The sequence below is a fragment of the Sciurus vulgaris genome (assembly GCF_902686455.1).
Source record: "Sciurus vulgaris genome assembly, chromosome: 4".
Taxonomy (NCBI): domain Eukaryota; kingdom Metazoa; phylum Chordata; class Mammalia; order Rodentia; family Sciuridae; genus Sciurus; species Sciurus vulgaris.
In genome coordinates this window covers 177,159,124-177,171,901 of record NC_136464.1, presented here as the reverse complement: position 1 = coordinate 177,171,901, position 12,778 = coordinate 177,159,124, and the positions used below count along the sequence as shown (strand labels likewise).

Sequence of the window (12,778 nt, the reverse complement as noted above, 5' to 3'; positions counted from 1 at the left end):
GCAAATAGTCAACAAATATATTTTAAAAAAGTTCAACATCTCTAGTAATTTGAGAAATGCAAATTAAAACTACACTGGGATTTCACCTCACTCCAGAAAGACAATTATGAAGAATACAAATAACAATAAATGTTGGCGAGGATGTGGGGGAAACAGTACACTCATACATTACTGGAGGGACTGCAAATTGGTGCAACCACTCTGGAAAGCAGGATGGAGAGTCCTCAAAACATTAGGAATGGAACCTCCATATGACCCAGCTATCCCACTCCTCAGTATATATCCAGAAGATTTAGAATCAGTATACCACAGTGACACAGCACATCAATGTTCATAGCAGCACGGTTCACAATAGACAAGCTATGGAGCCTTCAACAGATGAATGGATAAAAAAAAAAGTGGCATACACACACACACACACACACACACACACACACAGGAGTATGACTCAGCCTCAAAGAAGAATGACTTTACAGCATTTGCCAATAAATGGATGAACTAGAAATTATTACACTAAGTGAAATAGCTCCCCAAATTAGAGGTCAGATGTTTTCTTTGATATGTAAAAGATAATCTAAAATAAAGGGGGGATTAAAAAAGTAAAAGATCAGTGGAGTAGACAAAGGTGAATGAAAGGAAGGGAAGAAGGTGGAATAGGAAAGACGGCGGAATGAATCTGACCTCACTTGCCTATGTACATACATAAATCTACCCCAGTGAATCTCTCCATCATGTATTTTTTAAAAATACCATAAGTAAATAGCAGAAAGATCAGTAGAGTGAAAGGAACAGGAGAGGGACGAGAAGTCTGGGGACTGAACAAAAGCAAATTATATTCCATGCTTTTATAATTTTGTCAAAATGAATCCTACTTTAATGTATAACTAAAAAGAACCAATTAAGAAAAAGAGTTCCTGAACTATTTTCTCATTATCCTTCTACGTGTGGTTGTTTTGATCCTTCAGATTCTATTGATAATTTCTCTTTAGTTTTTAAGGTTATATTATGATGCCACAGAGTATACTTTTCTTTGTATTAATTCTGCTTGGAGTTCACTGAAATTCTGCATCTCCAAATTGACAAATATTTAACTATTTTCAAAAAAGAAATCAAAACAGGTGTGAACGTAACTTCATCCAAGCTAAAATAAATCCTCTACTTTGTTTGAGTGTGGCGTCCTAAGGTTAGTATTTATCTTCTGCATGTAGATGTCCATTCTTATGTAATCAACTCAAGGCACCAGTGGAAGAGATCAGTGAGAGCTGTGATTTTCTTACCTACCTTTAATTTGCACCTGGAGAGCTTGGAGTCTGAATAAATGGTGCTATTCCAGGAGCCCCCAGAGTATTTTTGAAATAGGCCTCATTATTTTCTAATAAGGAAATGCATTACCTTCTGGGTGCTAATGTAGAAGCATCTTCATTTAACAAAAATGTGGACTTCTAGCTAGAAGTTTTAGATCCATAATTAAATGGACCAAGAACATTCTGGAGTATACTTATATTTTCTATGTATTGGGATGTTTTCTAGACATTTACCATATTGGTCCAACAATAGAGGAAGACTTCCCTGTTTGTTGTAGCATGGACTTTTTACAGTGTATGTGTACATGTATTTTAAGAGATTTTCAGAAATGGGAAAAATATAAAGTCACTTAACTATAAAGTAGTTTCATTTGCTGCCAAATTAGCATGTGATATTCACATTGAGGAAGAATTGATTTGTTTTTTAGAAATCAAATGTTTGAGAAATGCTTGATGTGGCTTAAGGCTATGTGTGCATTGTTTAATTTATTGATAGTTCTTGAGTGCTTCTCAGTGCCTGGAATGGAAGGGAAAAGATACAGGTTTAACTTCAGAATGCTCACTCTACTGAAGAACCATTCAGTGTGATGTGTGATATGGGACAGGGGAGCACAGGGTCTCTAGAAGTGCTGGGGACTGTCACCTTATGTGGCCCGAGGGCAAAGGACCTGAGCTCCTTGGACAGCAGAGGAAGTGTCTGCTGAGAGGGAGGCAGGGAGCAGCGGGGAGCAGGCAGAGGGCAGGATGTGCCAACATGGTCAACAGCTAGACTTTCTCAGGGTTGGCCACGTGCCACAGAAAATGAGAAGATAATGCATCTGATTTTTGTCCATTTAAATCCTGGTCAACCACTGGAAAATCCTTTCAGAAGTGATTGTCTTTTTCTATGTTTTGCAAAACCTAGAGCAGAAAACTGATATGGAAGGTTTGTCTTGCTCAATTTCCTCCTCCCATCTTCAAAGCCAGTTTGTTACCTGGCACAGCTCTCGAGGCCAGGAAATGTTTTCTTCAGGAGTCATTTTCCTGCAGAGTCTTGTGGTTATATTTCCACAAATGCCTCATCTCTTTCTATCAACAAACTCTGCTCATCCAGCTGCCCCATGAATTCCTACTTCTTTCCCTGTTTCTCCCCACAATTAGGAAAAATGGAATAAAATCTTGTCAATTACACATTGCACATTCTATTTTTTCCATAATTCCAAATAACATCTTCCCTGCAGGTGTAATAAAGAGAAATCTGGAGAGGGAGCAGTAGAATGACTTCCAGTGTTGTGCTCAGGTTTAATCTTATATTAACAGTCACTATAATTTAGCAGAAAAATGGTCAATTGGCAAAGCTATTAAACTTTAATGGTGGTTCATAACGGATTTCAGCAGCCACTCTTCTGTTTTCATTTAAGAACTAGAAGGAAATAAGGGACAGCAATTATTTGTTTTATGTTAAAATGGTCCTTCATCTTCAGCCCACAGAGGCAAGTGGTTCACCCTCTCCGTGCACACCATCATTCAAGGAAACAGCTTCCTTCCTGTTTGCTGCTGGTGTCTTGTTTCTTGTCTGTGATTCTTTCCCAAACTTCGAAAAGTCCTCTTTATTTCAAGAATGCCTTGATGTGATCTCAACGTGGCCATATTCATTCATTCAATTAATGACCAGAGAAAACAATCTCTTCTTAAAGGTGCAGTTTCAAGCAAAGAAAATACAAAAAGTATAATCAAAAAAAAAAAAAAAATCTTAGATCAGTAACCAGATGAGTGGGTTCATTGACTGGTCCTACCACTTTCCACCTTGTGCATCTTCTTGAACTTGCACTTCCCATTTCTGTAAAGTGTGATGGGTAATATGTGCCCTCATCTGCACCCTCAACCTGCCTAATGAGACAGATTTTCTTAGCATGCCTGTAAGCTTGATCAATGCCAGTTGTTAGAGCCATGATTCACCAATATACAAACAGGATTCTTAAAGTGAGAGTCCATAAACCTCACGTTCTCACTTAGGTGTGGAAGCTGAGAAGTTGGTCGCAGAAGTAGAAAGCAGAAGAGTGTTTACCAAGCCTGGGAAGATGTGAAGGGGGATGTGCAGAAAGAGGACTGGGTGCTTTGAATGTAGCACAGTAGGATAAGTATGGTTGACAACAATTAATTGTTTACTTCAAAGTAGCTAATAGAATTTTGACTCCTTCACAAAACAACACAAAAACTGATAACTCTTTGTGTAGATGGATATGCTGGTTGCCCTGATCTGACTGCCTATACATTGCTTGCATGTTTGAAATGTCACACTGTACCCCATAAATATGTATAATTACTATGTGTCAATTAAAAATAAAAAATACGTAAAGCATATAAAGAAAAGAGAGAGCGGCAGTGCCTATAGGATGTTCTGTAAAGAGCATCTTAACACACATTAATGCGTATCAGGCAATCACCAAATAGAGCTGTGCTTTCCTTCTTCCTCTCAGCTTTTCTTCCAAGCCTCCTCCTGTCTCACTGTCTGCATTCACAGCAACTTTGCTCTGCTCTGCATGATTGGGATTTCCTCCATGCTCTTGAGTATCCTTCTTCCTGTGTGCACAGGCTCAGAATAGGGAGGTCCACCTAGCTACAGCACCCCTCTTCTTGGTTTGGACATTTGCTCAGTGCACATTCTAGTTGTATGTTTCTATGGGATCAGAATGTATATGGGTGGGCACTGGCTCATATTCTATAATAATTTAACTCATTTGCATCAGTAGAATTTATTTTATGCCTACCAGTTTTATGAATAACAACTTATATTAGTCTTATAATCAACCTTAAGTAGGTTTTATATTTTACTTACATGTTTTCTCACAAAATGGCATTGAACAAAAACTTCCTATTTTATAATAGTAAAAGAAATGATATCTGAAATACCTTAAAAACTCACCTTATACCAAAAACCTTACAGAAACTAAGTCATTCAATTCATTCCTCAAAGACTAGGAGTTATGTACACCAAGGATGTAAAGCATCTTATTTAGGTGTGCAGGACCTTGTTCCAGAAAGACTGAGCTAGTTATACTTCCTTAGTTATTCATTTTCTGCACATCCTTGAACAAGTTCCTTAGTCTTTACATGCTTTTGTTTACCCACCTGTAAAATATCTCATAGTATTGTGAGGATAAAACACATTTTTTTCCTGCATAGTATTTTAGGTTCTCTTAACCAATGTCCAAAAATCTATCCATGCATTTTAAACTTTCTTTCCATTATCAGGAGTATTTTCAATGAGACAGCCCTCCCCAATAGAAGACACTTTTGATGATTTACCACCTTACCTTTTGGTGTTTGGTAAACATCATGAAATCCGAACACAAGCTCCATCAGAGTAGTGTGTGCATCCTGAGATACTTTACTCTCCCCATGAGAAAGTGATTTCTCAAATGCAACCCAGTTCTCAGATTTATTTCATTTTTGTTAAAACTTTGGTGGGTGCTTTTCAACATACTGAAAGTACTAAACCCCAAGTGGAAAATTTCAATGTTGCACATTTTTTTTAATCTATACATGATTGGAATATTTGTTTCCTTTTGCCCATTACTAGATGCATTTAACAAGTAGAGACATAATATGAAATTATTTTATTGCTGAAGATATTGAAATTTCTTTGGCTTGAAGTCAGAAACAACTGCAGCAGAATTCTAAGCATGGGAATGATTAAATGTCATATGCAAGTTTAATCTGCGCAGAAGAGATTCTGTCATTGAGAAATGAGCATGAATAAATATTGATTGTTTCTCTGAAAATGCTTTTCTATTTCAAAAGTCAGCTGTAACCCGATCTGCTCTTCTGTTTCCCGACAGGCACCAGCATCTTCACGGTCTATGAGGCTGCCTCTCAGGAAGGCTGGGTGTTCCTCATGTACAGAGCTATTGACAGCTTTCCCCGCTGGCGCTCCTACTTCTATTTCATCACCCTGATTTTCTTCCTTGCCTGGCTTGTTAAGGTACTGGAAGGAATCATACTAATAAAGTCCCCATGTTAGGCTAGATCTGCAAGTCCTTTGGGTTTGTAGCTGCCCCCTCATTCCCAGCATTTGGTAAACATGGCTTATAATTTTCTTTCAGAATGTATTTATCGCCGTCATCATTGAAACATTTGCAGAAATCAGAGTTCAATTTCAACAAATGTGGGGATCAAGGAGCAGCACAACCTCCACAGCTACCACGCAGGTATGGTGTCCGCCAGAGGATGTCACAGCCCACTTAGACAGGGACAGAGCCCATCCTCGTCAGTGGAATGAGAACAAGCTGTGGGGTAATGGACTTCTGCAGTCGGGCACAGTTAGGGAACTGTTTGGAAATACAGGTGCAGGGACTAAACCAAAACAGTCACGTCTGACTTCTCAGGGATGTCACAAGGATGCCTATATATTTTGAACAACTCCTTGGTAATTTAGATACAAAACCCAGATTGCCAACCACATTTATTATGGACCTTTGATTGATTCTGACATCACAAGCTTTCATAGGCCTTGCAGATCCAATATAGCAACTATGGAATTTCCCATTTTTATGAGTGTTTAGTCATATAATTGCAAGCCCAGATAATGGCCCTTATGTACAGGATTAGAAGTTTTGGAGCAGAAAATTTATTTCATTCAGAACAAATGAATGATAGTGCAATAAAGAATGCAGAAGATCCCTCACCCCCAGTGCATATCTGTGATTTTTGTGGAGTCACTATATATTTGGGAGGATTCACATAAGCTCCCAAGGAATTGGAGATGGCCTGCCATTTCCAATTAATGCAGCAGAGCAGTTAATTACATATGAAGGCAATTCAGCAATGTCTTTGTCATTATTTTTGGTTTTGTTCTGTGTATTTGTGCTGGTGGTAGTTAGAAAGAGGAAGGTTTATGTCTTATGATATGAATCTTCATAGAAGAGAGAGAGAAGCAAAATTCCAGAATCAAGAATAAAATGATTTAATCCCTTATATTATTTTAAGATATTTTTAAAATTATTACATTTATACCCACTTTTACTGACCTGTTAGGACAAGATATCTATGAAAGGTTCAATGTACAAATTTTACTTTCAAAACTTTCAAATCAACTCATCGTTAGGATTATGTGTTCAGAAGCTATTCAAGATATAGACATGTAAGAAAACCCTTATAATGCTATAGCATCTTTATGATGCCGTGGAGTCTCGACTGTTCTGACAATCCATCACAGATGAGACAGTGGTGATTCTATTCACTTTTGGCAAAAAAAAAAAAAAAAAAAAAAAAAAAAAAAAAAAAAAAAAAAAAAGAAAAAAAGAACCTAAAAATTTCTTTGTATGATTTTTCCCCCCCAAATGCTATCTGGTTTATGTCATGGATTCCACATAGGAAAGTCTCCAAGGAATCAAACACATCCAGTTCTTATCTTTCCTCTCATCTCTTAGCAAACTGTGAGGTGTAATAAAGTTCCAAGGCTTCTCTAAGGTGATAGCCTCTCCAAGGGCATGCTGTCACAAGCATTGAGACCTAATGGCACATGGCACTGTGAACTCACACTTGAGGTGCATGCAGAGTCCCTGGAGGATGACCTAAAATGTCGTTAGTCCATATTATGTTTATCGGGTAACTCTGATAGGTAAAATCACAGCTAGAGTGGCAATGTTTGGCAGTGTCACCAAATCTGTCCGCAGTTATAGTAGAAAATGAAATGTGAAGACTTTGAACAAAGTTGTACAAAATTATTTGGATGCAAAATTGTACTAATCAGAAGGCATAAGTCTGTAATTCAGAGGAATTGTGAGTAGAGGTAATCACACAGAGAACTGTGAAAAACCTTCATTAAGAAAAATGCTGTGACTGAGGACCCGGTTGCTAAGCGACTAAACTCCTGCAGGCATCCTCTGGTGAAAGACCACTCAGGCAGCCTAGCAACGGCCGCAGGCCCCACCCACCTTCAATCCCCTTTGCCAGACCCCCCAGGTGCTTTTCTGTGTATATGGGGAGAGGCAGCATTTGCTGTGATTCTCTTGTAGTTGTAAAATCTGGCCAAACACTGTGAAGAAGGACTTCTAAAGTGGTTTAAAACACTAAACCACAAGTTTCTAATTCTAACAAAACAGGCCAGTCTAAGGAAACAGAATAAAGATGGCATTGTAAAGCACACAGCTGTTCAGACTTGAAGTCTATTCTTGCCTTTCTCTAGTGTGTGGATAATTTGCAGTCATTCAATATGTATTTTTTTCCTAACTGAAGTTCTTAAGGGATCCTGTGCATGTTGGACTTTTTAATGTGTCAAACAATGTAGCTCTCATGACAGCCATCCATGTGTGTAGAAACACAGACTCATACACACACACTCACACACACAGTCGCAGGACAACACGGTGGTGTGCTGACATCTTAGGCAGCTCACTAGGAACTGGCTCTGAGATGGACCATTCAGAGGCAAAAGGGAATCAACAATGAGGACTTTTCTTTAAAATAACCATTAAATGACCACCACCAAAGACCTTTAAGTCATAGTGTAGACCAACTACAGAAAAATTAATGCTGAAGGACTTATGGGGGCAGTAATACAGTCTGTGTCAAGGAAGATGAAAATGGTGTAGAAATGATCAAGGGGGTACTCCTGAGTCTGCTTGAACTTGAAGGGGCTTGTGAGTTTCATACCTGCATAGTTCTGAGCCCTGGGCAACCATTACCACGTGCCCAGTGATGGTTGGACTGCAGGGAGAGAGTCCCACTCCCGTGATGTCAGTCCCTGTGTCTGCTCCTACCACAGTGTTCTGGATATTTTTCCTGGCAATGGATGCTGGGTTGTGAAGAAGTCCTGAGTGTAGCATCTCTTTAATGCAGATCTTCATTCCCAGATGTAGCGGGGTCCTATTGGGGTTTGGTAAATAAATACTTGCTTCTATAAAGAGAGCAGTAACTTCTGGGTCTGTTATTGTCTCTGATTGAACACTCTCACTAACACAAGTTTTCTGAATTCATAGTCCCTAATTAAGATAGAAGACTTATAAGAATAGGGTTGATACAGAGTTAAAGGGCACTTTTGAGTTATTCTTCCTTTGTAGTCCCATCATCAGCCTTAGAACATACACATAGCAACCTTGTGGCGCAGTGCTCAGTAAAAAGGCAGAAAACGTAGATGAAAAGACGCGTGACCAAACATGGAAAGGATTCTTACTCCGCCAAAAAAACAGCTATGGCGTAACTTAAGGTTCAAAGATTGTACTTTAGAAAAATGTATTTACTGTGGTTTAAGACCGTCAGTTTCCACATGAATGTACACCCTTAAAATATGAGAAAGCAGGACAGTGAGTGCAGTCAGGGAAGGGCTGTCCTAGCAACCACAAGTTCTCTCCAAGCAGAGGCCGCAGTGATGGAACGCTACATCCATCGCGGGAAGCCATGTATGAGGATCAGATTTGGGGAAGCTATCACAGGCTTTACTATTGAATAATGAAATCAAGCCAGATGTCCTCCATCATTTTTTTGTGTAATGGTGGTTATTACCTATTTTTAAGAATGGTTGATTTTGAAAGAATCCAAACAGCATAAGAATTTCAAAATGCACTGTAGATTTTCTCCATGTTGCTCTGTCTGTGAGTGGGCAGCGACTTGGGTTCGGGATTTTGTCTCAGTTCCTGGCTGTTCCCTGTGCCACGAGGGTTCCCTCTCTCACAAGATGAGAGTAATGATGATATTCTGCCTATAGAAAAACTATTTGAGAAGCATCCTTACTTTGTGAGCAAGTCACCCACTATAAATCTCTCGCAGTGGCAAACGGACACCCCGTGAGAATTCTCTAGGCTGACATCTCCATGGTTTCCACATGATTATGCGAAAGGAAAGTGCTTGTGGAAATCCATTTGTGTTATGATTGATACTATTCCAAGTCACAACGCCGTATTACAAGCACTAACAGATATTGAGAGTGACACCAGGCACGATATGATTTTACAGCCTAACTTTTTTAATCTTCACAATAACATTGTGAAGTGCATTCTATTATTGTTACCACTTTGCAGATTAAAAAGTGACAAGGATTGGAAAGTTAATTAGTTTACCCAACATTATGTAACAGGCAACTGGTAGACCTGGGACTCAAGCCAGGCTGCTCAGATGTAAGAGCCTTCAGTTGACTCACTATGAGGTCTGACCTCCTTTTAATTTAGCTATGGCGAGCCCCACAGTCAACATGCTGTCTACATTCTGGCCCCATGTTAACTTCTCCTAATTGTTGGCTCATACATTGTCAGTGAGAAAGTTTATAGGAACTTCTTTTCTAGAAAACTGTTGGGCAAAATGTCTCAAAAGCCTTAAGAATATATATATGATTTGACCAAGAGATTCCACTTCTAGGAATTTGTCCTAAGAAGAATTTTGGACAAAAGTCCAAGATTTATATTTGAGGTTATTTATGGAGGTATTTTGGTAAATAAAAAAATGAAAACATTCTGAACATCTAGTAATAAGTTGTGGATTACAAACTAGGATATAAATAAATAAATGCAAACCATTAAAATGATTGAAGTTTATTGACATGAAGGTCTGCTGAAAGTAAATTAATACAAAAGGACAAGGATCTCATGTTTGTACACCGGTGAAGTGTGTGCGCATGTGTGAAATACCTGGAAGGGTGACGTTAGTGGAGGCTGTCTCTGAGGGATGGAATAATTTTTTTTCTTTTTTATAACAGCTTATCCAGATTTTCTAAGTGTTTTATGTAAACATGTTTGATTAGATAATGAGAAGGGAAAAGTTAAAACAGAAAGAATCATTAGACATTCTAATGCCCCAAATAAGCATCATAGTTAAGATAGAATTGAAGTCCACAGTGTGGTATGGTTGGTCTGGTGGCTTGTGTTGCGCTGGACCCAGCATCCTGCCACCTTTCTGCTCCTGTTTGCACGGGCTCCATTCCCAAATTTACCTAGTAGACTAAGATGGCTGCTGTAGCACTAACCTTCACATACATATTTCAGAGAGCAAGAAGGAGAAATATAGAGAGCAAGAGAAGTTTTCTGCTTGAATCTTATAAGCCAATATGTAGTTAGATGGTCAAGATCAACTTCCAAAAATGGACAAGAATTAATCTTCTTTTTTTCCTGGAGGCTTAGTGTGCCCATGAAAATTCTGACTTTGGAAAACGGGGATAACAGAGAAGGGCTGCTAGCAGCTCTCACCACATTCCCACCAAGGACTGGAGTCTCTAAGAATTCCTGGCTTCTGCTGACTAGCCCAACTTCTCTCTCAAAAATCTTGTGCTGTTACTACATGTTACTTTATAATTAAGGGACTAAAGAGAAATTGAACATGTTTTCATTTCCTTTACTTTTTATTTCATACAAGGGAATGACCTTGACAGAACTCTTTTACTAACAATTAAATTGATTCATTTGATTTTGGTCTGCTGGAAAAAATATTTTAACAAAGAAAATTAGTCTTTGACTGATCAAAGCGAATATAAGCCCCAGGGATGCTTTGTAGTGTGATAAGACAGTATGGGATATGTCCTCTCAACAGAGGGCTCTTAACCAAGACAAGATTGGTTTTGTCTTTTGTCCTTAAAAGGAGAGTCCCAGAATTCCAATAGGGACTTTAAAAGGCATTTTAACAGGTGTGCATTTCCACCCATTTTTGTATTCTCAGAATGAGCCTACTTGCGAAGGATGTGTTTGATTCTACCACCAAGAATAGCTTTTAAAATTCAGTCTAAAAGGGAAAGTGAACACTGTAAATGGGCAACTGAGATAAATGATCTGCAGTGGCATCTTTGGTCAAAGAGTCTTTGTGTACAAATGTACCTCGATTTTGTCATTTAAAAAAATACATATATAGCCTGTGAATTCTGGCTTCACTTACACAGGGGATAAGTGTACTTTCTGCAAATGATCTACTGTCCCCACTGCCAGGAGTTTGAAATTATGATTATAAATCTTAGGTAATATCCCTTGCATCATCTGACTCAGACTTCTATCAACAGTTACCCTTTTCAACACAGGGCTAGTCTAACAGGAAGGCATAAATAAGGGTGGCAAAGGAAATTTTATGTGTACAAAACAGTGACCTCAGGTAGGAATAAAGCAGTGAATGGTTATAGTTAGTTTCTTTACTTAGGAAAATAAACCTTTGCAATTACACCTTGTTCTGTTCCAGCCCCCTCCTGCCACACACATGAACTCACACACTTAAGGAACTGGGGAGAAAATTTATCAGTGGGAAAATGTTTACAGGTGGGAAATGTCTTCCAGCTGGGTATAATATTGATGGATAAATAATTTTTGAGATAGTGAAATATGCAGTAAGATAATCACCTAGGCAGTCAAGTGAGTGGATTTCAGAATTTAGTAGGTCTGTAGTATCTGGAATTTCAATCATTTACATCTCCTAAGCCAAAGAAACTATGTGTTCCCTTTGTAAATATGCTCTTGAAATTTCTTTTGAGCCGATGAGTTGTGGCCTAGTTAAGATAATTGTAGAAAGTCAACAAAGCAACATGCCAGTTTGCTACCATTAAAATAATACCAGTCTCCTTCCATGAATGCTTCTGATATTATTTACCATGAGACTATTTTTAGTTATTCCAATAACAAATCCCACTAAAGAAAAAGTGTACCACCTACGGTAAAAAAAAAATCACATTAGATACCATGCGTTAGAATTCTAGCTTACATTTTCTCCAGGATCTAATAAATAATAATATAATGGGGATAAAATATTCATCATAGTATTTATCTTGTGAAGAATAATATTTGAGCAATTATATACAAAGCCTATGTGAGATAGAAATCGCCTGAAGAGGAACACGTGCTCAATAAAAGGAAGTTATTATCATTGCTCCTGTTATTATTATTGTTCACCCAAGTCTTTAGTGTTAAAATGAACATAATTGAAATGACTCATGTTATAAATATAAATCTATAAGAACACACATTTTCAATGACATAAAATGTGCCGAAAGCTGGAGACAAGAGTTCTCAGTGTTCCATATTAAATGTCTCTCTGACTCACCCCCCTCTTTGTCTTGAAGATGTTTCACGAAGATGCTGCTGGTGGTTGGCAGCTGGTAGCTGTGGATGTCAACAAGCCCCAGGGACGTGCCCCAGCCTGCCTCCAGGTACCGTACTATGTCATTTTTTTTTTTTTTTTTTACATTACCCAGCAAAGATGTTTGACTTTAATTTGTACAAAGAAATTCAAGCATTATATTTACCCCGATTTATGGTCCAGAGGTCATGGACAGTACTTCACTCCACCCTGTATTCCCAGGACCTGGTATTCTTCTGGATGTACAGGAGGAATTTGAGTTTGACTTTTTCAGATTCCATGTATAAGTTAGGTCATGTAGCACTTGTCTTTCTGTGGCTCCTTTCGCTTAGCACGGTGTCCTCTAGCTTCATCATATTGTTGCAAATGACAGAATGTCCTTCTTTTTCACGGCTGAATGTTATTCTATTTGGTGTATATACCATGTGTTCTTTATCCTTTATGAAATATAT

At 38.4% G+C, this 12,778-nt stretch overlaps 1 protein-coding gene across 5 annotated transcripts in view; it reads left to right on the top strand.

Annotated features, from left to right (window-relative positions):
* NALCN (sodium leak channel, non-selective) overlaps window positions 1-12,778 on the top strand; it is a 307,654-nt gene that overhangs the window by 107,335 nt on the left and 187,541 nt on the right. For all 5 annotated transcript variants that reach the window (XM_079138603.1, XM_079138602.1, XM_079138605.1 and 2 more), the window contains 3 exons: window positions 5,126-5,268; window positions 5,390-5,494; window positions 12,310-12,396. In XM_079138603.1, coding sequence (XP_078994729.1) covers window positions 5,126-5,268; window positions 5,390-5,494; window positions 12,310-12,396 — 335 coding nt within the window. The remainder of the gene's footprint in view (window positions 1-5,125; window positions 5,269-5,389; window positions 5,495-12,309; window positions 12,397-12,778) is intronic.